The sequence below is a fragment of the Sarcophilus harrisii genome, chromosome 1, assembly GCF_902635505.1.
Source record: "Sarcophilus harrisii chromosome 1, mSarHar1.11, whole genome shotgun sequence".
Taxonomy (NCBI): domain Eukaryota; kingdom Metazoa; phylum Chordata; class Mammalia; order Dasyuromorphia; family Dasyuridae; genus Sarcophilus; species Sarcophilus harrisii.
In genome coordinates this window covers 1,999,318-2,025,958 of record NC_045426.1, presented here as the reverse complement: position 1 = coordinate 2,025,958, position 26,641 = coordinate 1,999,318, and the positions used below count along the sequence as shown (strand labels likewise).

At 50.1% G+C, this 26,641-nt stretch overlaps 1 protein-coding gene across 13 annotated transcripts in view; it reads right to left on the bottom strand.

Annotated features, from left to right (window-relative positions):
- ARPP21 (cAMP regulated phosphoprotein 21) overlaps positions 1 to 26,641 on the bottom strand; it is a 138,771-nt gene that overhangs the window by 4,857 nt on the left and 107,273 nt on the right. For 7 of the 13 annotated variants that reach the window (XM_031951388.1, XM_031951408.1, XM_031951463.1 and 4 more), the window contains one exon: positions 23,280 to 23,409. In XM_031951388.1, the coding sequence (XP_031807248.1) occupies positions 23,280 to 23,409 (130 nt within the window). Of the gene's footprint in view, positions 1 to 23,279; positions 23,413 to 26,641 lie in introns of all 13 variants that reach the window. The other 6 variants (XM_031951380.1, XM_031951403.1, XM_031951395.1 and 3 more) reach the window with 1 other exon arrangement.

Below are 26,641 nucleotides of genomic sequence, written 5' to 3'. Positions count from 1 at the left end.
GTGCTACTACTGGGCTTATATCCCAAGGAGATACTAAAGAAGGGAAAGGGACCAGTATTGCCAAAATGGGTTCTGACAATAAAAAGTTATTTAAAAAATAGGTACAATATATGTGCGCAGAACCGAACAGTTGTGGCTTCCAAAAAAGCCAAACCTTCCAGAGCCACATCAGCCTCGCCCCTACAACATGTCCAGTTGCTTTTAAAGCAGTCCTGAGCCAACCACTCTCTCAGGGTCTACTTACAGAACAGTTTTTTCTTCTAGTATTTATGCAAAAGTCCAGGACTCTGGAAGCCCCCCCATCCCTCATTTGTGGGCGGGGCTCTGGGGCTGGGGTGTCCCTGTGCTCTCAGGCTGTAAGGACAGCACCGAGGGTTTTCCTGGCCTGTAGTGCCAGGAAAACCCTCGGTGCTGTCTAAGAAGAGGGGGCTGGTCATTGACTAAAGTAGCCTTTATTAAGCACCTATTGTGTGCCTGACACCTGCTAAGACATGGTGGACTGCACAGAAAGGTGACAACCAGCACTCCTAGAAGAGGAGGGAGGGGGCGGGGGCTTGGAGGGTCCTGAGGCACCCCAGGTTCCAGAAGAGCTGGATCTATGGCAGCTTTCCCTGGGCTCCCTCCCCTGCTCTTCCAGAGCTGCCTCCCCTCCATGACTGGTGAATTTTAATACACATCAATTTTACAGCAAACGCAGGGAAGGCAAATACACATTTATAGGGGGGACGGTGGCTAATTTTTAGGTGAAAACATCCCGGCAAGCAAGGCCCCGTTTCTCTTCACGAATCCCACGTGACTTTCCCTGGGGGCCCCTGAGACATGCCCACCTGGCACCTGCTCACCGGGCAGCTGCCGCTCTTCCCACGGGCTCTCCCACCACAGCCCGGGCGGCCGTGGTTCTGTGGCCAGGCTGTGGCCGGCGCATTCAGGCGCACCATAGGAGGCTGCTCAGGGGAGGGAAGTGGCAGGAACCTCCTTCCTCCCTTCTGCAGCCCTCCCAGTATGGAAAGTCCCGGCCTACGGGAGCCCAAGGGCTCACAGTCTGACAGGAGACATTTTTATCCTTAGCCAAGAGTCACAGAATCATCGATTCAAAGCTGGAAGAGACCCGAGAAACCATCGGCTCCAATGCCTTCATTTTTACTGCTGAGGACACTGAGGCCCAGAGAGGTTCTGAAATGACCAAAGTCACACAACTGGTGACTGTCGGACACAGGAAGTGAGTTCAGGCCTTCCTGGCTTTGATCTAGAAGCTAGAGCCATAGAATGGAGAACCACAGAACATGGGGTTCCCCTTCCAGCTCTGCTTGTGCCCACTGACCTCAGCAGACCCCGGTATAATCTTTATAAAATATGGAAGTTGGGCCAGAGGACACAGTTTTTGCTTTGGAGACGGGGAGGCGGCGAGTAAAATGTGATGGGCAGGACCGTGACTTTGGAGTCACATGTCCTGGGTTCAAATCTCTCATCTTACTTGTACCTCTCAGGTCTGGGCTCAGGAGGACAAAAGCCTGCAACCTGTCCCTGTGGATGAGGGGACCGTGCTGTTAGACAAGCCTTGGAGGTGGTTAGTCTATGGAACATGGTCCCTGACGATCTCCTTCACACCAAGAATTTGACTTTCACTTAGTAACTAATTAAACTAACTGGGCCTTAATTGGCAACAAGAACAAACAAGAGGTGAGTGGCCAGGATGAGATGCTCAAGTGACCCTGCTGACCCGAGACAGGAATTCTGCCAAAGCCTTCCCCAACCCGGATAGGTCTTGGAACCTCAGTTTCCTCATCTGCAAAACGAAGCTTCCAACCTTGATGGCCTGTGTGGTCCCTCTCAGTCCAAAGGCCGTGAGTCCTGAGAGCTCCTGGAGACCATGGAGAAGCTTAGTGGGCAGTGCCGTGACTCTGGATGATGGGGGGGGGGTGCTCTCACCCTTCCCCAGTCACCACTGCAGTGAAATGAGGCTGCATGTGGCTCCCGGGCTTTTTAGCCTGCAGTTTTCGGGGATGTCACATGCCTTCAGTGGGGACAACCATGGCTCTAGGTCAGCCACCACGGCTCTAGGTCAGTTACCATGGCTCTAGGTCATTTATCTCGGCTCTAGGTCAGTTACCACGGCTCTAGGTCATTTACCTCGGCTCTAGGTCAGTTACCACGGCTCTAGGTCAGTTGCCACAGCTCTAGGTCATTTACCTCGGCTCTAGGTCAGTTACCTCGGCTCTAGGTCAGTTGCCACGGCTCTAGGTCAGTTGCCAAGGCTCTAGGTCAGTTACCTCGGTTCTAGGTCAGCCACCACGGCTCTAGGTCAGCTACCATGGCTCTAGGTCATTTACCTCGGCTCTAGGTCATTTACCTTGGCTCTAGGTCAGTTACCACAGCTCTAGGTCAGATACCACGGCTCTAGGTCAGTTGCCACAGCACTAGGTCAGTTACCACAGCTCTAGGTCAGTTACCACAGCTCTAGGTCAGTTACCACTGCTCTAGGTCAGCCTCCACAGCCCTAGGTCAGCCACCATGGCTCTAAGTCAGCCACCACACCGATGGCAAAGTCTTCAACCTGAAGTCTAGAGCCAAAACTAGAGTGGGGGGAGTGAGGGCACTTCATTGGTTGCAGATGATTATGCCCCAGATTCAGCCTCTCACGCTGAGAAGCACAGATGGGGTCTCTGATCCCGGCCCAACGCCACCCAGAAAGCACAGGTTCCCGCCAGCCGGCAGCGGGCCAGCCCCGTGTGGAGCCATCGGCGGCAGCAAACGGAGACACTGGGGACGTGGCTGTGAGAGAACCTTGGCAGTCGCTGTCCGGGCATCCGCTTTATGAGGCTGATGCACCAGGGCCAGAGCTAGCTCACATCTGGGAGCCCTGGGGAGATCTAGAGAAGTTGGAGGCCCCCCCCCAGCACGGGTCTCCAGGGTCTTGGTACAGACGTGCTGCCGGGTGCTGGTGAGACTCGGGCCCCGCCGGGAAATGGAAAGGCTGCCCCTGGGACGGCCTCGGGAAGGCTCTCCGAAAAGCAAATGTTCCCTTGGCTCGACCTCTGTTGTCCCAGGAGGCTTCCTTGGCGTCCTCCCTCTTCGCAGTCCTCGAGCCTCAGCCTCTGGTGGGCGGGAGGAACCCTCTGCTCCCTGTTGAGCTGCAGGGACAAGGAAGGGGGGCTCCTGTTCCCCACAGCCTTCCTTGTGGCCTTCTGCTCCTCTGTGTCCCCAGCCCAGACGCCGACTCTTAAAAGCTTCTCTGTTGTCCGGAGCACACCCAGATGCCCCAACCTGGCCAAGAGCGGCCTCCGGGGCCTCTTTCCTGCCATCCCGCCCATGGCCTCTTGGCAAAAAAGGGGATTTTTGGAAAGCTGGGGGAACGGGAGAGACCTCGTTGGGCTCCCAGAATGGCGATGAGCGCTTGAGGGGCAGGGGCGGCTGCAGCAGCGGCCCGGAGGCAGGAGCCCCGTCTAGGCCCGAGTGCTGTCCGCCCCTTGCGGGCACCGATTCTGGCGCTGCTGCCCCCCGACCCCCGGCCCCAGGGCCCCTTCTGCACTCACAGCAGCCGGCGGGGACAGCTTTCCTTACTGGCTTCACAGACCACACGGAGCCGAGAGTTTTAATTAAGGAAGGTTAGCCTTTCAGAGAGGGGCAGGTAAAGGTGGAGGAGACGCTTCTGCGGCCCCGGAGCTGCCTCCTGGGAGGCCCCATCATGAAGGAAGATGGGAGGGAGGGCGGCAGCTCATGGAGAAATGGAGCCCCTCCCTCCCCGCTGGGATGCTGACAGGGACACCTTGTCGGGGTCCGAGATGATGGCAAAGAGCCACGGGGCTGGTGGCAGAGGGACGTGCGGCCCCGGGGGTGCTTTTGGTGCCAGGCCTGGGGATGAGGGACAGCTCCCTGCTCAGGATCTGCCCCTCCCCATCTTGGTCTGACCAGAGCGCCTTTGGGGGCATCTTCCCTCCTTAGGGAGCATCATTCTGCAGTGGGGGAGGCTTTAGACGGGGAGGGCTGGGGCATGTGAAGGGGACCTGGGAACTCCCATTGCGGATTCCCTTCCTGTCAGTTCAATAAAAGTAAAACAGACAGAAGAGCTAGCCAGCTCCTGGCAGAAATGGCTGCCCCTGAGGGGTAGATTCTAAGTGGGCACCAGGGCAGGAAGTCAGGGTCGGCGGGCACCAGGGTAGGAGGTCAGGGTCAGTGGGCACCAGGGCAGGAGGTCAGGGTCGGCAGGCACCAGGACCTGGCTCCCACATTGACTCCCCTGGTGGGAGCCCTGAATCTAGGCAAAGCGGGCAGCTGGGTGCTGACATCCCAGGCCAGGAGACAGGGTGGGTGATTTAGAAGGAAATTAAAGGTGGGAGGAGGTGATGATCTTCCATTATTCTACTGAGGCAGGGCTCCTCAAACTTTTTAAATAGAGGCCAGTTCACTGTCCCTCAGACTGTCGGAGGCTGGACTAAAAACAAAAACTTTGTTTTGTGGGCCTTTAAATAAACTTCCTGGCCCTGGGGGAGGGAGAGAATCGTCCTCAGCTGCCGCATCTGACCACAGGCCGTAGTTTGAGGACCCTGCTCTACCGGTACTCCTGGTAGCAATAGTCACTTATGGCACTCTCAGGTCTGCAAAGCGCTTCACAAACGTTCCCTGATTTGATCTTCACAACTCCCTGGGCTGGAAGTGCCTCCTATCTCCGTTCTACAGATGAGGCAGCTAAGTCAGAGAGGCAGAGTCACTTGCCTAGGATTACTTGGCTACTGAGCATCTCTTGCTGCAGGAGCCAGAGGCCTCCCAACATCCTCTGCTCTCGAGTGGATAAATCCTGACCCAAAGTCCTTCTCCAATGCTCAGTCCAGAGAGAAGGGCCCCTGCACACGAGGAGGAAGGGCCCCTGCATGCATTAAATGTGCACTGAGTGTCCCAGGGTCAGCTCCCCCTTACTTCGGCTATCAGAGGATGAGGAGCGCTGGGCGAATACCAGGGGGCTGGAAGCTAGCGACTCTCCGTGCTCTCCCACACCCCCTTTGGGAGTGGTGACTTTGGGAGGGAGGCTGAAGGAATGGGGCAGGCCCGGAAGCCAAGGGCTCGGGGACAAGAACGTTGTTTGTCCCATTACACAGACCCGGCTTGTTTATTGATCTTGTTCACTCTGCTCAGAGTGAACAGTTGTGTCAAGGAAAAGGAAAGTATTTTGTATTAAGGAGGCGAGAAGGAAGGGCCGGCTCATTCATGAACAGCAACGGTTTCCTGGACAAGGTGAGGAAGGAGAAATCTCATTGCAAAGGGGATAAATGGGCTCTAAAGGGCAAGGTGAAAGCAGGGAGCCGCGGGATCTCCTAGGGAGCCTCTGCTCCACCGGGAAGGAGGGAGGCTACTGGGAGGCTCCTAATTGCATGCGGGCAACGAGCTCCGATCCGTTTCCATTTATACAAATCCCGTCTCGGAAAGGCTCCGGCTCCATAAAGACCGGCGCTAACTTATGTTCTGGTACATGATAAGCACCCTCCGCGTGACAGCCGTGATTTATGGAAGCAATTCAGCCCCTCGGAGAGTCTATTAGCCTCGCCTCTGCCCACAAAGGGGGTGTTCTCACCACGGAGGATGCCGATGATTAATTACCCACCCAAGCTCCAGAAGGTGATGGGCACTGCCCACAGGCCCCACATCAGCCCACAGATGCGCTCCTGGTGACCGCATTTCCTGCGCAGCAGCAGGCAGAGCCTCCTGGGGGCCAGTTAGCAGCATGGCGGGGCTGCTTCTGCGCAGGAAGGGCCTGCCACCAACAGGTCCCTCCCCGGCCAGCCCCGCGAGGCTCTTCTTCCAGCATGCCTGGGCCCAATATGCCAGCTGGCCGAGTCCACAGAGGAGACTGGGAATGGGACGGTCAGAGGCGGCTGGCCACGCTCAACAAGGTCGGTAAGGGCCCCGTGTCTGAGGAGGCATGGCTGAAACCGGATTGGGGTGGGGGGAGTGGTGAGGCTCCGAGGAAAATCTAGCCACATCTGGAGGAAGCCAGAGGCTCCACGCAGCAATCGCCCAAGAGGGTTTGTGATCTGCGGGTCCCCGTCTACTCCTGGACAAAGGCCAGAGCGTATTGGGGGTGGGCTCTGGGGCAGGAGACCAAGGTCAGCTTACTTTGACCGTCCATCGCTGTGCTGTTCATGGAATCGCACCCCAGCCATGCTGGGTCCTCCCGTGGGGCTCCTGCTGGTGCAGACAATGACCATGGCCAGGTTTCGGTGACGGGTTACTGGGGAGGAAAGCTTGGGTTTGTTTCCACTAGCTTTTCTAAGGACGAGATTCTTCTGTTAGATGTTTCATTTCTTCATTAGCTCACACTGTCAGAGGCCACGTAGAGAGTGGAAAGAGGGTGGGACTTGGAATTTGGGAATTGGGTTCAAATTCTGCCCCAGACACTTGGTACTGTCCTAAGGTGTTAAGGGATCTCACTGGCCATCACGTTAAATATAGATCTGGCCAAGAGTCATCTCTACAATGTCTTCACCATGTGGCCACTTTGAGGACCTCCAGTCCTGCTCTTTGTAGCCCATGCTGCCCAGTTCTTAGGGCCTTTTTCCTGACATCTTGCCTAAATCTTTCCATCTGCCTATAGTCTTTCTCAGTCTTCTCTTCTCGTCTCATTTTTCCTTCCGTCTTCTTTCTTTCCACCTTATCTCCCCTCTGTCTCTCTGTTTCTTTCTGTTTTATTCCAGCCTCTGCCACGCTTCTCAATCGAATCTTTCAGGCCAAACAGATCAAGTTCAATGATTCTTCCATGTGATCACCTTTCCATTCCAGAAGATAGCTCCATATTCCCCCCAAAGTCTTACTTTCTTGAGACCCAGGATAATTCACTACAGGATAAGTCCTTTAATTAATTATCATTTGAACGGTCTAGTCGGCCTCCCCGAGCCTTGTTCTATCCTCTCAACACCCTCTAGCCCATCGCCATCCTGGCTAAATCTGGAATGATGAATTGAGCTCAATCATCTGGTTGTGATTTTACGAAGCGGAGCAGTTGGACCCTGAACTTTTACCTTCCTAGGAAATCAATCATCGGCAACAAGTATTAAGCAGCTACTATGCACCAGACACCAGGGATACAAAGAGAAAAGGGGAATTATCTTTGACTTCACAGAGTTCATTGCAAACATGGTCATGTATGCATAGATATGCATATATAAAGATGTATCTGTATTATATATGTACATGTTTTGTGTGTGAGGGTGAGTGTGAATGAATGTGTGTGTATGTGTGTACACACAGGGTAACTTTAGTGGGGGAAGGGGACAGAGCATCATGGACATTATGCTTCTCTTAATATAGTCTAAAATAGCATTATCAATGCAAATAAAAGCTACTATTTATAGTATCTTTAAAGTTTGCAAAGCACTTTACAAATAGGTTCTAATTCCATCCTCACAACAACTCTTCTACTATTATCCCTATTTATCAGATGACAAAACTGAGGCAGACGACTGAGCGTCCTGCCGAAGGTCGCTGGTTTAGCGAGGGTCTGTAATTGGAGTCTCAGTCTCTGCTTCTTGGCCCAGATCTCTATGACTATGACAGCCCCTAGCAGCATTCGCTGCCATATTCCGCTGTTAACTCAAATTCAGCGTGGGGCCCTTAAAGCTTGCCTTCTCCTCCATTTTGGGCAAGAAGAGCTGATTTTTAAAAACCTTCCCCTTATCTCCTTACGCAGAATCCCATCAAATCAGTTTGATTTCCGAGTCTGCGCCATCTGATGTCTCGCCTCTCCTGGCCGTTTTTTGGCCATCTGAAAAATAGTGGCCAGATCATCTGTGCCTTTATCTTAGTTCTTCATTGAAATGTTCAATAGCAAAGACAATTCCTGCTATGGGCATATGAGTTCACCATGTGCTTTGTGATTGTGATAAGCCGCTCGTCCAAAGCCTCAGTTTCTCCATCTGTAAAATGGATATAATGCTCACACAACCCGACTCCCCAAATGCCTTGGAAACCTTTACTCCAGATGGAAGTGCGGAGTGCTTGAGTCCAAGGTAGGAAGTTCCTCTCCCTGATCCCAGCTCCAGTGACGAGCCTCCCGGTCCTTGGCTCGACGCTACGTTGCGTGGCCATCTCCAGAGCCTGTTTAATAACGGAGGGAGGGGACTACGAGACCCCTTAGAAAAGCCGCCCACCGTGGTGAGGTACTGAAGAGATCATGGAAGGGAGCCACGGTGCCCCCCGGCCACGTAGAAAGTCGGGCCGTTGAGACGACGCGGGGCTGTTCTTCTAACCCACCCCCTTGCCCCAGGAGCAGCCGCATCCATAGTCAGTGGGGGAGTTGGCCCGAGCGCTCCGTGGCTGGGGCCAGTGGCTACTTAAAGGCTGCCCCAGCTTGCCGGGCCCTTGGGAATCTCTCCCCGGACTCGTCTCCGGGCTCCGGACGGGGCCGCGTGAAGGAAGCGACGCCCTTTAGTTCGGGGTCCAGAGCTCGGCCCTCCCGCCGCCTCCTCGCAATTTCTTCGTTAGGGGATCTGAGCTTTCTGACTTCTCCAGATCGGCACCGACGTCGGGGCCCGGGCTGAGGCCCTGGGCGGGAGGGGCCGGGGAGTCACTCCCTTCCCGGCTGCAGCATCCCCGCGTTCCTGGAAGCCCTCGGAGAACTCGCCGCGGGCTTTGCCAGTCTTGTCCCTGTGGACTGCCATTCGTCCGTCCGCCTCCTGGTGGCACCCCAGAGCAGGCAGCTGCCGGTCCGCTCGGCAAACCTCAGCCCGCGGGACGGGGCCCAGTCCGGCCTCCTGTTTCTTGGAGAAACCAGCAGAATCCAGGCTGGCAGCGGGGAGACCCCTGGGGGCAGAGGCGTGTTCCCAGCCCCGCCCCCACGCAGCCCCCCAGAGGCGGCAGGGGCCCCGGCAGCCGGCTCCTTCGTCCCACCTCACAGAGCAGACCCCTCCTCGGCACATCCGACAGCCGCTCACCGATGTCCTCCTCCGAGGAGGAACCATAGCAACCCAAGGGGCCTCTCCCGCTGTGGGGCCACTCGGATATGAGAGAGCACCTCCCCTTAGGTCCGCCTTCATTCGCCTGCAATTCTCACCTGTTCTGGAGCCGACCCCAACTCCCATCCGCACGACAAAGATGGTTTCAGAGGCTCTCACGCATCTGGCGCCGCTTTCCTTCTTCAAACTCAATGCATCCACTTCCCTCAGCTGGTCCCAACGTCTGCAACCCAAGCTCTTCTACTTCCTGGCTGTGACGCGCCCTGGAAACTGTCCGGCTGGGGCACCCGGGCTCAAACCCAGACTACATGGGGTACAGTCGGGAGGACGTTGTTTGGGCGTCTTTATTTCTGGAAACTCGGCCTGAGATCCTGTCACCCAGGAATCCCTAAGAGTCTGGGCTCATGTGCACCCAGCTTGCTCTAAATGGATTAACATTTTCTCCTTAATCCCCCCCCCGAAATCTTTTACCAGACTATGGATAGCCCTCTTTAGGCTTTCCCCAATGCAGGTGACATGGTGCCCTGGGCAGAGTCAATCACTCCAAGTCCCAAGTACACAGTTCCAATCATGATCCCTTTGTCCTACTCCCAGGAAGTTGAAAAAGACTCAAAAACCTCATAGGGACCCAAATATTCCCAGGAAACACATGAAGCTCTCACCCCGCCCCCCCATCGGCTCCCTGCAGAGCCCCTCTTCCCTAACTACCACCATGCAGGGAATTAGGAGTTGCTGTGGCAGCTCTCTGAGAGTCCAGGAGAATTCCTCTCTCCCAGAGGCATTTTATCCCCAGTATCTTCCCTTCTAACTGCATTTTAGACTTTCCTGGCAGGTCAACATCAGGAAATAATAAATCAGAAATCTTTTCTCCATGGGCCACCCAAGTAACTAATTGGCTGAGATAACCAAATAGGACATTGGATGGGAAACATTTAATGCACTGACCTTTTTCAAAGTGCAGGAAGCCTCTGAAAGGGAAATCGGGTTTGGAGCCCGCATCAGGAACACCTAGATTCAGGTTCCTGTGAGATGGCTCCCAGGCTGAGACAGTGAAGCTTATTTTTTGAACCCAAATGCAGGACTTTGCATTTATCTTCATCAAACATCATTGTATTAAGCAACGCTCTCTAGTCAGTCAACCTATTTTGGGATCCCTGACTGTCTCTCCTGGTTTTCTAGTTTCCGGATATAATAATCATGAAATCTCTGCCTTTATTCCTCAATCAACCATGTCGGGCTCTATTGACATCATGGACAGCCTCAGGACATGAGTGAATCTATTGGGAATTTTCAATGGCAGAACATCTGTCAACATCATGTGTTGTTATTGCTACACCGAGACTACCGTTATTGTTACTACAACCAGTCATGAGGGAGAATAAAGCAAGTGATATCTTTTCTTTTGTTAATAACGGCCTGGTCATCCAGGGGTCAAATATCCTGGGGAAAAAATGGGAGGGGAATCGATTCAATCATGAGGGATGCCACAGAAGATGGGGCTGTAGCCTTGGACCTTGACTGTGGATTGGGACACTGTGATAAACAGCTGTCTCAAAACTGGGGAACAACTGAGTCCTTCCTTTAGACCAATCAGAGATGAGTGCTTCATGGAGTAGAGCTTATAGTGGAATGACTTCATTTTTGACCAGAGAGAAAAAGACCTTTCTCTAAGGAAGAGATGGTTGGAGAAGAAAGGGATAGTGTCCCAGCCAAAGCATTAGACAAAATGGCCATCTCCTTCTTGGTCCCTTGGGCACTGTGTGGCAAACAAACTGTCCCTGGTCGTCTTCAGGGGAGATAAATTGTCATCAGAGTTGGCTATGTGGGGAACGCCACAAGTACATAGAACATGGATTGCCACATCTCCCTCTGCACCAGCTTGACCCCCAAACCCCTGCTCCCCCGGACTCGTGCCCCAGTTCTTTCTTTGAGATTCTGGATCATTTGCCTCATCTGCTCTGCTGTCACTTGGCACTGCTCATGTTAAAAATTGGCCAGTATGCTTCCCTACCGTGTCAGTTTGACCAACACTTGGGCAGCCCCCAGCTTCCCAGACCCTCGTCCTTGGGCTTCTTTACCTTCCCTACCCTTCTCTATTCAGGTTTAGCTTGGCTGCGGACCTCATGGACTCTTCTCCCAGAGGAGCTCAGATTTATTGCTTCCTTTCTATGTGAACTAATCAGGATTGATGTCGGAACAGTAAAGCCTCCATTCTTTACAGTGGAATGTTTTGTCACAGGTGAATTCAAAATTATGAAGAATTTTAGTGGATACTTAAGTCTCCAAGTGAGGAAAACAGAAGACAAATCCAGTCCTGACAAACCTTAGGGGTTACTTGATGGAGGGCATTAGCTGGTGAATAAGTCTTCTGAGAGGCAATGATAGCTTAAACATCAAAGAATCAGTCACTTCTGAAGGATAGAAACAGAAAAGGATAGAAAGAAAAAGAGTGGAGGCATAACTACAGAGAGAGAAACAGAAATAAAAGAGACAGAGCTACAGTCAGACAGAAAAACCAAGACTGAATTAATCAAGTAAGCAACAAGTTCTTGGAGATTAATCTTAGTTGTTTTCAGCAGGGGGAGCGATGGAAAAGGAAATGGATGAAAGGAAAAGGGAAGGAATGTTTTCTTTAGACACAAAAGAAAAAGAACAAAATTACTCTCCCTTCAAAAACAAGCACTTAAAAATGAATTTATAGGACAAAGAACAATAAGCTGAGGTAAAACCGCCTCCCTCTCTTCCTCCTCCTTTTCCTTTTCTTCCCTTTCCCCTTTCCCTCCTTCTCTCCCTCTTTATCCTCTCCCTGTTCCTCTTTGCTCTTTTTCCCTTTCCCTATCCTATCCTCTTCCACTCCTTCTCCTCCTCTAGGAGACTGGGTGTCCATTTGTAGACTGTTATTTGTCCAGTTTTGCTAAATGGCCCCTTTAAAGTACTTCCAATGCATTTTTTCTTCATTCCTCTAACTACATCCTCCAAATATCAAAACCAATTGAACCAAATCAATCCTTTTTCTTCCAGAAGTGTCTTTCTAGTTCTGCTTGGTTTGTACCTGGGAGGAGGAGAGGAGGAAGGGGAACAAAAAGAGGAGAAGGAGGAGGAGGAGGAGGAGGAGGAGGAGGAGGAGGAGGAGGAGGAGGAGGAGGAGGAGGAGGAGGAGTAAGGAGAAAAAGGTTTTTTGCCTCAGCCTCTTCTTTGCCCTATAAATGCATTTTTAAGCATTTGGTTTTTGAGTGGAAGGGTGATGTTTTCCTTTTTTCTATTTTTAAAGACTGGAGTCAAGAGCCCCTTGATCGCCCTGCTCTCTGGAGAAGAGCTTGCCCTGAAAGTACCAGGGGCGGGACAGAGAGGGTCCCCAGCCATCTTCATTTTTCCATTGTCACAGAAGGGAGCTGTCCCAGGAGATGGGGGTCCTGAATTGCCAGTCACTAGGTATGGGACCTGGAGCCAATCATGTGACCTCAGAAGGGCTCAGTTTCCTCCTCTCTGCCCTGCAGGTGCTAGAAAGTAGCCTTCAGGTGTTGTGTCCTTCTGTGGCTCGTGTGGTCATGGGCCACTGGCCTTGTGTCACAGCTAGGAACAAGGCACAGAGAGGCCTGGAGGTATTTGAGGCTGGAGCCCAGGTCTCTTCCAGAAGGTGCATGAGGAAGAGCCAGGAGGGCTTGGAAAGAGGCCCCAGAAGCCAGCCTCTGAGAGCCTGTGTCCAGCCCCTCTTCCTGGGATTGTCGTTAATGACAGCTGGTGTGACGAGGGATCTTTACGTCCAGACTCTTGTCTCTGTTGTCATCCTTCCCGTTTTACAGGCTCCGAGACTGAGTGCTCTGTAGCCACAGAGCTTGAAGGGGCAGAGGTGGATGGGAGTCGAGGAGGAGGAGGATGAAGGCTGGGCTTGGAGGCCATGGGTGGACTCTCAGCTCCCTCACTGACTGCCAGGGGGCACAGGGCCAGCAAATTTCTCTATGTCTATAAGGGGAGCCTGAAAATAGGATGCACCATCTGTGCTGCTGAGGTTATTGGGGTGGGGGGGCTGCCATAGAAACTACATATGGTGGAGCAAATGGGAAACCTACAGGTTGCAGCCGGGCCGTCCACAGAGCCAGGGAGGAAGGGCTGGGTTCAACCTGTGGCTGGTGGGCCCTGGCCGGGGAGTGTCTGCAGCTGTGGTTGCTACAGGTCTTCTGCAGCTTTTAAGTCAGAGACTTAGGAGGCAGGAGGCAGGGAGCGAACATTTCCATGGGGGCTGCTCCGCGTTACAGTTGCCCAGGAAACTGCCTTCTTGGCACAGGCCCACTCACTGAGGTGCCAACTCCCACCACACTGCGCTTATCCTCAGTGTGGCATTTGGAGCTTGGGGGAGCCAGGGGAGGGGGTGCGCCTGCCTCTCAGGAAGCCTGAGCAGGACCCCTCGGGGCACTGGGCAGCTGCTGCCCAGGGCACTTGGTCCTTCCCCTGTCATGAGTCCCTCTTTTCAGTGATGGGAAAACCCATGCTTAGCCCAAGGAAAGGGAAGGAGAGGGACATCAGGAGCTGTCCAGGCTCTAACCAGCCCTTCCCTGGGCAGCTCTAGGAAAGTTTTGCCCATCACCCGGGCAGGAATGATTTTCTGAATGTAATAAATATGGCCCTAGAAGTGGAGCCAGCCATGGGCAAGGAAGTAGCAGCTTCAGGAGGATGCCCTGGGGGTGGCAGGAGGCCCTCCAGGCCCTATGAAATCTCTTCTCTCAAACTCTCATTTCGCCAGAGCCCATTTTCTCCCTAGACTTAGAGGGGGACTACAGGTGCGGGGCATCTTCTTGTATGAGTGGGCATCTATCCTAAGCCATGGAGGGGTAGGAGCTCATGGGGAAGACCTTGAAGGGCAAGAAGTAGAATAGGAATTGTGCATGTGTCCCTTTGAGACTAAACAAGCTGGCCAGGTTACAATCTAAAGGGGGATGTTGTGTTCTGGGACAGGGATGCCGGGACGGGCAAGGAGGTAGGATTGACAGTCGTCATTACTCTCTTCCCCCTCATCCATTCAGGGTGGCTTTCTCTTGTTTCTTTTTCTCTTCCTAGTCAAAGGCTGCCTTTTGGTTTCCCTAGCCCTGGCCTGTCTTTCCATGACAATTTTGATGAACTTTCTTGAAAGATTTTGCCAAGAGGCCAAGGCAGACAAGGTTCCCAGGGTTGGGGTTTGGAAGAAGCGGCTTCCTCGGGTGACTATCTGGTCAGAATCACAGACCCGGTCTTCCTGGCCACCAGATACCATGCTGGGAATGATCCGCTGAGTGCCCGGAAAGAGAGGTGAGGGAATGGGGCAGCTTCTCAGACAAAGCTTCCAGAGACTGGAGGAATTAATCAATACAAGGAAGATGATAAAAACAATGAATTAGAAAGCCTTCTATTTGGAGAGTGGCCAGGCAGATAGAGGAAAAAGAGAAAAGGATGGCAAAGGGAGAGAAAAATAGAGGAGACACATAGACACAGACAAAGAGAGAGAGAATGAGACAGAGACAGAGACACACACAGAGACAGAAAGAAACAGAGATAGAGAAAAACAGGGACAGTCACACAGAGACAGAGATACAGAGAGACAGAGATAAAGTGACAGAGGCAGAGACAGAGACAGAGATAGAGAAAACTTTATAAGCAAACAAAAATATGGGGGCTTCAATGAAACTAATTTTTTTTGGTTTTGTTTTCTTCTGGAGGCAGAATCTACCTGTGACTTTCTCCAAACTCAGGTCACTTTCCAGAAATCGTCTCCCAAGATGGGGGCACCAGTGATGATGCCCAAGGCAAACTTCTGATTTGCTGAGAAGTAGGATGTCAGCAGTGCCCAGAGGCTTTTATTCATGAATCCATGAATAATAAACAGGAGCATCTTCCAAACAGATACTTTTTTTTCCCCTCTCGGGATCTGGAACACAATAGGTTCTTTCTAAATGCTGATCGAATTTGGATTTATCAGAAGCTCTAGCCTCCTGGCATAAGGGAACCGGCCGCCTGTGTGGTCTTAGGATCTGCTGGGTACAAATTTGTCGATCTATAAATACCTCCCCCTGTTACTGCTGCTAATAATGACAATTATTCTCATAATCCTTGCATAACATTTCTTCTTCCTGGGTTCCTGTTTTTGCAAATGGAATAATTAGAATCCAAATGAAGGCTGAGCTCAAGCATTTCCATAGAAACCCTGTCCTGCCTCTGTGTTGCAAGCAGGGAGCTAAACCACCCCAGCCACGTGTCACTCACAGCCGCCACCAGAAAACACCCAATCCAATCTTCCTGAGACTTTCAAAGACACTTTGTCAAGTAACCAGCCGGGACCTCCCATTGAAAATGTGCGCTTCTGCAGAGATCTTTGATGCCTCTCTCCCTGCCAAACCACCTGGACTAAGGCTATCGAGGCACAAAAGTGGGGGTGACAGTTGTGTTAAAAAAAAAACAACAACATGGTTTTTAGGCGGGACAAAGGCCCACACGATCTGATGACCCCCATCTCTCACCAGCTCCTCCAGTTCATCAAAAGTCAAGTTAAAGGAGGTGGAAGCCCATATAATGAGGGCCATCACCATGGGGAGCTCAGTTCAGCCCCACATCTGCTCCGCGATCATCAGCCTTCTATGTTCTAGGCCTGGCTCCACTGTCTTGTTCTGGGTAACCTGCTCTCCAAATAAATGAACGATTTGGGGCTCAGAGAGGTTAAAAAAAACCCTCATTTCCTGATTTCCTCAGCAGACCAATGAGCAGAAAAGGAAGTGAAAGCTAATAACAACAGCAATGATATTTCCATATTATCTAATTTCACGTAAGTGCTATCATCACCTCTGTTGTTACAGATGAGCAAACCGAATCAGACAGAGGTTAAATGACTTCTTCAGGGTCACACAGCTACCAAAACGTGGAGGCAGGTTTCCAACTTCAGTCTTCCTGGCTCCAAGCCTACCCCATCTTACAGGGTTTCAGACTACCTCACAAAGCTAAAGCCCTTTGGATTGCCTTGGCGCTGAGCCCCTGAAACCAAGCTAACAATCGGGATTTCATGGTCATGAGCACGCCAATTACACAGCATCAGTGACACCATTAAGAAGCACCGGGACCTATCCCCTAAATGAGACCAGCGAGAAGTGTTGTTCCCACAGAGCCACAGATGCTGGCAATGGGTTATCACCATTTCTTCTTGGAGATGGACAGACAGACAGACAGACACGATGGCCAAGTTATATCACCTGCTAGAGAGCCCACCTGAGCATCATGGGGAGTGATGAAAGATAGCTTCTGTTTTCTTGGTCCTCAGTCCCTGTGATAGATTGTGGCGGGATGAATCACAAGGGAGGTTGCCTCAAAAAAGACCAGCTGCCTTCTATCCTAATATGGACAGAACACCTCCTGGCTCATGTAGGGAACAGTTCCTCCTAGTTCAGCCACCAATTCTGGGCTCATATCCTGCCCACAGGGCAAAGGTATCACAGGCAGCAAAGACTCTCCCAGAAGTCTCTGATCAAACATGTCCTTTAATGAATGGTCAGAAAACATGTAATTCTTTTCTCATAGAGTTGGCATGAGCTCGCCCAGCTCCATGTGAAGCACCTCAGCCTAATAACCTGATACAAATGAATAGCTGACCCCAACAGCGCTGGATCTGAATTATCATGCTTGATTTATTCTTCTCTCAGCACCTCAAGAAATGTGGGAAATCTGGTTTCCATCACTCCATCAGCTACTTAATGCACATTTCCATCTCTGACAAGCCAACTAGTCCTAAAGCATACATTCAAAGGCCCCATCCATCTAGGAAGTCTCCTTTGATTCATTAAGGATGAAATGACCTTTTCCCTCTAAGTTCTTAAGAGTACTTTATTATTTTGTCTCCCATATCATTGTTCCCAGTTTACCTTCGATTTTGCTTATTTTTTACTTCTCTCATCTTCCCACTAGATAGAAGTTGTTTGAGGCAAAAATATGCCTGTACATCTCTTCATCCCTCTAAGGAGCCAGGAATGACATGATGCACATAAGGAGGCGGTTAGTAAATAGACCCAATTTCAAGGGCCTTTGGTACCCCTTCAGCACTCATTCCCTGTTCCTGTCCAAAGATCAGAGCAGGCAACACTTGGAGAGACACCAGGTGCTCAAGCCCCTCAGACCATCGCCAATACTTCAGAAGCCATCTGATCCAATCCACAGATAACCAGACTTCTCAAGTACAAAATCATTCCTCCTTCCCTCCACCAAATGGCATCCATTTGAAGGCTTTCGATGAAGGAAAACACACAGATAACCATGGCAGCTCATTCCAGTTTGGATAGCTTCAGTTGTGAAGAAACTATTTCTGAACCCAATATTCATTTTGTCTCTTTGCAACTTGCACCCATTGCTCCTAAATCTGGGGCCAAGGAGAGCAACATTCATTATTCTTTTATGTGCCAGCAGCTCCCTATTATGTACTTCTCTGTTTTCTCTTCCCTACATTAAGCATACTTTATCCCTTTATCAGATCCTTCCGTGGCAGGACTACAAGATCCTTCCTCATTTTGATAACAACCTTCTGGACTCTTTAGTGTAGAAATGCCTTTTCTACAAGAATTAAACTCAATGATCCCAGAGACATTTAACAGAGAGGCCAGCAAGACTCTTTCCAGCTAAAACTGGACACTCATCTCCTCTTGATCTGATCTGAACCTGTTTTGTGGTAATGATGTTGAAGTCTTTGTCATTTGATGGAGAATCTACCTTGCCCATAGGAACCAACTGCTTTCTTTCCTTCCCTGAGACTATCCACGGTGGCTTGAATCCATCAGGGAAGGGATTGCCTCGCTTTTCTCGGTTATATATTCCCTATTAGTCATCTCTGTCCCGTTAATTTGTAGTTCAGAAAGCACAAAATTCGCAGTGGCAGAAAACACAGAAGCAAAATAAAAGTCGTCTATCCTGCTCTACCTCAAAGGCTTAGCACAATGCCTGACAAATAACAGGTGCTTAATTAATGCTTGTTGACTGATTGCAAATGTCATTTTATCCACTGGAGTAGCAGCAGCGTCCCTTGCCTCCTTTCTTCCTCCTTTTTATTTCAATATAGCCTGAACACACATAGACACACAGACACACACTCACACTCACACACTCACACTCACACACTCACACACACACACACACACACACCCCTCTTTCCTTCATCTAGCTAACTCCCTCTTTCTCCTAAGAATCGCCTTTCACTTTTTTGGGGGGAGCCTTCTTGCTACAGAATTTCGGAAGCTTGTGGTGTTTCCTTTCCCGGATTGTGTCCCTGGTGAATTTCTGGCTGCACCTGCTTCTTCTGACCCCACAGCCATTCCATTTTCCTCCTTTGGGGCCAGGGATACTAGTCTCGCTCCCAGGCATCACCTTTTTAAGCCCCTGTGCCCTTCCTACATGTGCCTTTTTCTTCTAAAACTTCTGATTTAGCTGAAAACACCACTGGCAAAAGTGTCCTCTCTGATCCGCCAGTTTTCAGCTTCTTTCCTACAGCTTCCTGCCTGTGAGAAGAACTTTCCAGTTTCCTCACAGCCCTCTCGTTCATGCCCATAAGAGTCACCACAAGTGGCGGGGAGGAATCAGGTTAAACAGAGCCTGGGAAATGGTTTGGCTGATTCTGTGTCCACAACATCCCCCCCTCCTCCCCCACCTCCAGCCTCTCAATGATCATTGTTATTCCAAACAATTGCTTCCGGATCATCCCAAGGCAGTAAATCACCACCCACTGTCAGCCATTTCCATAGCCCCATTGCCTGGAGCACACAAGCATTAAGTCCTGCCCATTCTAACTCTCCATTTTATGTACATTTCTTTGATCTCCACATTAGTCTTGACTCTTACTTTCACAGCCTTTGTTTGGGCCGCGTTTCTCGCATTATTCTATAACTATCCTTACTTATGTGGCTAGTTTTCTTCTTCTCTTTAAGACAACATTCTTCATTTCAGAGTCCCTCCCTAGGTTATCGGATCATATATTTAGAAGAAGAAGGGACCTTTGGAGACATATATTCAAACCTCTTCCTTTGAGAGGTGAGGAAACTAAGTCACAGGGAGGTTAAATTACTGACCCAAAGTCATGGCCAGCAAGTCCAGGAGCCACGATTTTTATCCTTGTCTTCCACTCTAGAGCCAACTCATTTCCCGTTCATCTCCATATCCAAATGTAGGGGGGGATACAAGTTAACATAAAGACAGCACCCTGAGATACTAAAATAATGAAACATCTCCACCACCAACTTGGTATTCTATAATATGTATTGGAAAACAAAGGTAAGAAATTAAGTGCACAGGATTAGAAACATGAGGCTATGGTAGATGTCAAGGAATATCATCATCAACGAAGTCATCAGTCTTCCAAAATAGCAGTATGACGATGAGTTAAAATAATCTAGGCAAAGATCAGTCCTAAATTTTAAAAATAATAATAATGACAATTTAAAAAATTCAATTAAAAGTGAGTCAAACATGGAGGCTGACATTAGCATAAGTGCTTCAAAGCATTGTTTATTCGAGCTTGAGATGGGGGAGAAGAAAAGTGGGCATGAATGTATTAAATGAGCTCCAAAAGTGCAGCCAAAGTGGAGTTAGGATTTGCTAACAAGAGGCATTTTAAAGACTGATTTTCCATGGTTTTGATCTCAACTATAATTTGAAATCTTAAACATTTCTATAGAAAATGAAACACGTTGTATTCTACATGGTGCGCCCCCCCTCCCCGCCCCTGCAAGGTTATTCAGAGATGCTGACAAACATACTGTAGATAATGAAAAATAAAGGGTGAGAGGAATAGTGTAAGTTTATCCCTTCCTCAACTGACTATTTGTTATTTGAGTAAAGTTTTATGTAGTTTACCTCCAGTTTCCTCCCACTTTTCCTTTCTAATACGGGGAGGAGCCCGGTTAGTTTGACATTTAGCTTTTAAACTTTAGCTACCGGAAGAAATCAAGCAAAGTTCAATACCATTACTCCCAGAAGCCCCCAGCAAAATACTCGGTGCTGGATTAAGTTTCCACTTCTCAGAGCTCAAAGTTGGAACATTTCACAGACTTAAGTGCATGCTGGAAAATTGACCCACCATTCTATGGTCTCCATTTCGCCCTCCTTCAGCTTCTATAAGTCTGTCTGACTACTCCCTGGCAATTCAACTTTATCTACCTATAGACTGCTCAGATTTCCCATATATGAAAAATAATCAGTTGAGATCTCATTACCATAATGATTTCTCTCCTCCTGAGAATAAGTAGCCTTCTGTGGAAGGTGATTAAATCCCAAGAAACTTATTGCTACTTGCCCACGCATGACAAAGGGAAATATGGAAGACAAAGGGAAACATGATGTCCAGGAAGGTAGAGGCCCCTGTCCTTATCTCATTCACTTAAATTCTGGATCAGATTCATTTTCATACCAAGCCAAAGAGGATCTTGGGAATTTTTAACCCTAAGTCAGATATGTTGAACAAAGGGGTATGGCACCTATTTTCCTCATGCTATTTTCCTTCAGATCCAGCTCAAATTCCATCTCTTATGTGATGCCTTCCTGATTTCCCACTTACTAAAGTCTTCACCCCAATTCCCTTGTATTCATTTTGTATGCAATTATATATTTACATATATGTATACATATATGTATGGATGTGTATATATATATATATATATATATATATATATATACATATATATATGTATTCAGAATATTTTACCTCATAGAATATGATGTTCTTGAGATCAGAAACTGGCTTATTTTTGTCCTTGTGCTCCCAGAGAACAACATATAGCCTGGCACATAATAGGAACTTAAGAAATTTGCTAATTGATTGACCTTGATTCGGCATATAAATGAAATTAAAGGAAAAAGATAGGACCCTTCTGACCTTTCTTCAATTGCCTCCTAAGCTGGGTACAGTGGCTTTTAGCTTCCACATGTAGCTAAAACTAGCGTTATCAATTTGCCCTGGTCAGAAAGAGGTTTTCTAGGCCTGCTGCCCTATTAGAAAGGAAATGAGGTAACCAGCAGCTGATCCTGAGAACTCCAGAAGTCATCTGGACTCATCCAGAAAAAGTCAGACTCATCCAGAAGTCATTTGGACTCATCCGGAAGAAGTCTTTTGGACTCATCTTGTCCACTTTGTGGCTGCCTATGTTCTAATTCAAACCTTTGAAACGAGCTTCTCTCTCGCCATTTGAATGGAATTCCTCTCTTGAGGATCAGCGATGTCAGACAGAGAAGCCATTTCTACGTCCTTATGTTCCTTTTTCCTCTCTGTAACACTGATTGCTCCTCGCTGCCTCCTTGCTATTGTCTCCCCTTTTAACTCCTACATCTTTATTCTCTCTGACTTCTCCCTCCACTTATTCTCCTTGGGATTGCCTCTTTCTCTTCCCAAACCCTTACTGTGTCCATGCCCCCAATGGCTCATCTTTCTTTGTCTTTTCTCCCCTTTGACAATCAGTCATTGCTACCCCTCTAACTCTATGTGGACACTCCCCAAATGCATATTTCCAGATGTCATTTTCTTCCTCTCTTGCAGACTAACATTGCCAAAAGCCTTTGGTATAACTTCCTGCAGACGTGGATGAGCCTGTCAAAGCCAACGTGAAGTGGATTTGTCTCTGAAATATTTCCCACCAGAGGGCATTACAATTTTGTGGGAAGGCTTCCATTGATAAGGAATTTGCTCCCTACCAAGGCAACCCATTCAACGTTCAGATAGTTTGAATTGTCAGGAAGACCTTTTATTGTTTTTTTCCAATTCTGAAATCAAGCATGAATTTGCCTTTTTGTAATTTCCACCCATCCGGGACAAGAACACAATCTTTCCTTTGCTAAGTACGTGGCCTGTAATCTCTTATTTGAGTCTTATAACAATTCTGTGAGTTGTAGACAGTCATTAACTCCATTTTAGAGAGGAGGAAACTGGGACTTGGGAACTTAGGTGATTTGCCCATGGGCGTAATGGTCTAACACACGATTTGAACCAGTTCATGACTCTGAAATAGTAAATGATTATGTGATGCTACCTTTTCCTCTCCCTCTCTACCCTCAAATTAAGTTCCATTTACTTCCCGGAATTTATATTTTATCCATAACATAGACTGTAAGAGCCCAGAGAGCTGGCTCCCCAGCCATGTCAGTCAACAAGCAGGCTCAGGACTCCTCCTCCTCAGGAGGACTCCCGCTCTCAGATGGTCCTCAGCTCTTTGCATTGAAACTTGGGAATGAGCGTTTTCTTCCATATTCAGATGGCTCCCACCCCTTTTGGGCGGCCTCTGCCATCTGTGCAGAGCTCATAGATTGCTGGAGTCTGGTCGGTCATGGTTCCAGACTCCTGGTTCTCCAAGGTGACGTATGTCAGGGGACTTTTGGGCTTCACGACACGGCCACTGTGAGCGGCAGCCTACTCTAGTGGAGGGAAGGGCAGACCTGCAGCCAGGAAGCTGTGACGCCGGGTCAGGTCCCCCAGGATCAGGTTTGCCTCTTGGAGCCTCAGTTTCCCCCCTCAAAGAAGCACCATGATAATATCATACCTACAGCACTTACCTCCCAAGGTTGGTTAGAGCTCAGGTGTGGCCCCCTGCAGATTTACGCTCTGGTCACCTCATTGTTGCTGTGCAAAAGTCATCAGGAAAGAATATACTTGGAGAAAGGGGGCGGGATGCGCTCTTGCCAGCAGTTGACACTTGCTGAATACAGCTCGAGTGCGGTGGGCCGCGATGCCCCACGCTCCCCGGCCTGGCTCGTGGGTTGGCAGTGTCCACCATCTTGGCCACGTGGGCGGCAGGAAAGAAGTTCGGGTCATTGTCCATAGGTTACCTTCCTGCGTCGTCTGCGTAAGGAAATCCGGGGAAAGGGCCACAGCAGGGAAAGAGACCGGTTCACTGTGAGACCTGCTACTCACTCTCTAACAGTGTAACGGCCCCCCTTCCCGCTGCACACCGCGAGGGTCCGCGCGCCAGCTGTTCTCTGCTCGGTCAGTGGATTCCCGGGGTCATCTCGTCGAAGCCCACGGACCACAGCTTTGGGAAAGAACTTCTCTCTCTGTCTTTCTCTGCCTTAGAAAACATGGAAGCTCTTTTGCAGAAAAGTGCTGGAAATGTGGAAGCTCTTCTCCAGGAAAGTGTGAGATCCTTTTGGTTGAGAGGATGTGGAGGAGGGTGTTGCTGACTGGCTGGGGAGAGGAGGCAGGCTCCCTAAAGAGCAGAAGACCCTACGCTGTCCCTCGTGCTGTTTCTGAAGCGAATGCCCCCAAATGACCCACAAAACCCTGGCGTCCAAAGGCCAGTTGGGAAACACTGGGAAAGGCTGGTATCAAGAGCCCCTGTGGAAGAAATCAGGCGCAGGTACCTGTCTGCTGGGCAGCCGCTGGCGGCATCTGGGGGCTTCTCTGGGCGCTGTACTGGACGGAGCCCACGGGCCGGTACTGCTGAGGCGATGAGGTAGGGAACTGACCAGATGGGTAATAGTACACTGGCATCTGCTGTGGGGAGAAGGGCAAGAAAGGCACAAATGGGCATGAGTGGACTGGGCTCTGCAGGGGGAAATCCCTGTCTCCTCCCACAGGTACCTCGGCCCCAGCTTCGGGAACGGCCGAGGTCGGCTTTGACTCTTTCCTCTCCCTCCCTCTCCAATGCAGGCGGCTGCCTCCCCAGCATACCGAAACTCTCCCCCTTATCATGGCAGCCTCATGACCGCGGGGTCTGCTCCCGGCTCCTGGCTCCGGGAGCCAGAGAGCACGTCCTTTCCCCTGGCCAGAAGGAACATCCCAAGGGAGATGGATGAATGGCATCCTCTTGAAAGCGGCCCGTCTTGTTTGTCTGAGACCCGAGAGCACCTTGTTCATCACCCCATTCAGTGCATGTTTGCAGAACTTTGTACTAATTACAATTAATATTATTGATCATTATTGTTCAATGGATATTAATGAACAATGAAAATAAGAACATTCAGACAAGTCCAGGGCGTCTCACAATGTAAGGTCTCAGGTGAGGAGAAGGGCAGGGCGAGTCACAAGTATAGATGGAAGTACAGGTGTAGATGCAGATCTAGACGGAAGTGTAGATATAGGTGTAGATGGAGGCGTAGATGAAAGTGTAGACAGAAATAGAGATAGACCATTACATTCTGTGCTGGGAGACAACCTGCTTACATGCAAGTGCATGTAAAATAAATGCAGGGGGATTTGGCGGGAAGGTTTAGTAACTTAGGGAAAGCTTCCCATAAGAGCTGGAACTTGAGTTGGCTCTGGAGGAAATTAGAGATTCACTGAGGTGTTTGAGTTAGATTGAAAAAGTCCCAAGACACTCCTGGGCTGGGCGGTCAAATGAATTTGACCCAAATCAAAACTGCAGCTAGAAATGGAAGTGCAGGTGGAGATGGAGCCGAAAGGGCAGGTGGAGATGGAGATGGAAGCAGGTGGAGATGGAGCCGAAAGGGCAGGTGGAGATGGAGCTAAAGGTGCAGGTGTAAGAATAAATATCTTCTACCAGGTAACAAAGGTCAGGAGTGGGAATGATGGATGGAAAGGGCAAAGAGACATTATTTGGATATTTGCACATACAGCCCCACACACTCTCAGATAGACACATACACTCTGTCTCTCTCTGTCTTTTTGTTTCTGTCTTTCTTTCTGTGTCTGTGTCTCTGTCTCTCTGTCTCTCCCTCTCATTCCCAATTTCATAACCGAGAAAAAGAATAGACTGCTGGCTAAGGCCAGGTAGGAGGGTCCCTCTCCTTGGAGAAGCTACCTCAGCAGTGGCCATTGTGTGCTAGAGAAAGTTCTTGGTCCCGGCTTGGACGGCTCAGATGCTATTGCTCAGGCTACACAACTGGGGGCACCGTCTCCGGAAGCTAAGCTCAGAGAAAGCCATTCTGACAATCCCGCCTGTGGGCAGCACCTTGCTGAGGGTCCTTCAGGTCGTGCTTCTATTGGGGAGCAGGGGAGCTGGGGGGTGAGGGCAGGGGGGCATTTGTCGGATGTGATGGTGACCAGCTTTCAGAATGCCATCATTGCTTCATGATGCTCAGATTGGAGGCCATCTAGCCTCATCAGAAATGAACAAGGGTCTCCTCTCCCACTTATTTGCTCAAAGCCCCCCAAACGAGGGGAGCTCGCCATTCTCTGGCAGCCCGTTCCCCTTGTGCAAACCACAGCAAGATTCTCCTGACTTGGGGCCCAAATGTGCTTCCTTTAAAGTTTCTATCTCAGTGCTCCTGTTGCCACCTTCTTGGGTCAAACAGCACAAGACTAAGCACTTCTTTCCCATGTTAGAGTGCCTCAGCTGCTCAGAGAATCATTCTCACACCCTCATCACTCTCTTAACCTTTTGCTTCTCTAAGATAAGTATCGCCGGTTCTTTCACTCGGTGCCTTTTACACCATCAACTCCAGGCTCCCTGTCCCCACTCCGAGTGCTCACTTGGGGACATTCTCGAGTTTAACAACGTCCTTCCCACCAGAGGCTCCAGGGCCAGGCCCCAAGGACTAGTCCCTGTCTTCATGGGATCTAAATAACTGTAACTTCCTCAGCTGTCGCATCCCGCTGTAAAGGGCTGAAGCTCTGAGTTGAAGCACTGAGGTTGGACAACTGAGCACTTAAGGCAAACTACTGATTGGACAATATTAGCATATGCCTGGAAAATGGCCCTTCCCACCATTCTGTGCGCACTCGATAATTGGTGTATACGGAGAATTGTGGGAGGGATTGTCAGTGGAGTAAGACTTTGGCAGTGGACGAGGAGAAGGAGGTCGTGGAGATCCTGCATCCATCCCCTTCACTTCTCCCCCTAAAGACCAAGAATAAAGACCAAGGACTTTTGCTTATCCTGACTCTGGCTGATTCTGGAGCATCCAGGTGCTAACTCAGGCTTCACACATCTGGAAAGCCATTTATCCCAAGGAGCCGGGGCTGAGAGCCTGGAGGCAGAAGCTGCCTAAGTGACATGATGGCCAAGGGCAGCTTGCCACACACATGTTAGCATGTTACTGGTTTACGGGGCTGCTAACAATTACATGATGGAAAGAACACCATCAACTAATTCAAGGGGTCTGGCATCAGAAGGGTGGGAGGGGAGAGGCACCTGGAGGCCAGAGTGCACACACTGGGGGCTCTCACTCTGTTCCTAACAGATGATGGTCCTTTCAGAAAATCCCTTCGGATTTGGCCCCAGCCCATCGTGCCTGGCACAGAGAGCTATTGCCCTCAGCCACCCACGCCCGTCTCCACGCTACTGACCCAGTCTGCCTCTCACCCCCCCCCCCACCAAACACAGATGGAAGAGGAGATGCGCCAGAAGCAGCGGGCTCCCCTGGTGTAAGGTGTCATCACATCCCTGCTCTCAGGACAAGGATTGTGGCTGCAGAGCTGCAGAACCCTAGAGTCTCCTCTCCATTGGGGGAATTCCAGTCTTCAGCTCCAGCCCGTGACCAGGGCTCACGTAACCAGGGCTCAGCATCCTCCTTGAATCCCTCCAGGGAGAAAGGGCTCACTGCCCTTCATTACCAAGTTACTCATTCCAGTTTTTGGACAGCGCTGACTGGAATCATCCCCTCCCTGGACCACGTACACATGGGGGAGATCCCATGTATATGGGATTTGCCTTCAGGACCACGAGTGGCAATGGACGACGACTAGAGAGTCACTCCCTGAGCCTCCTCACTGATACCCCTGGATCTTCCTGCTGTTGCTCCTGTGAATCCACAGATGCCTC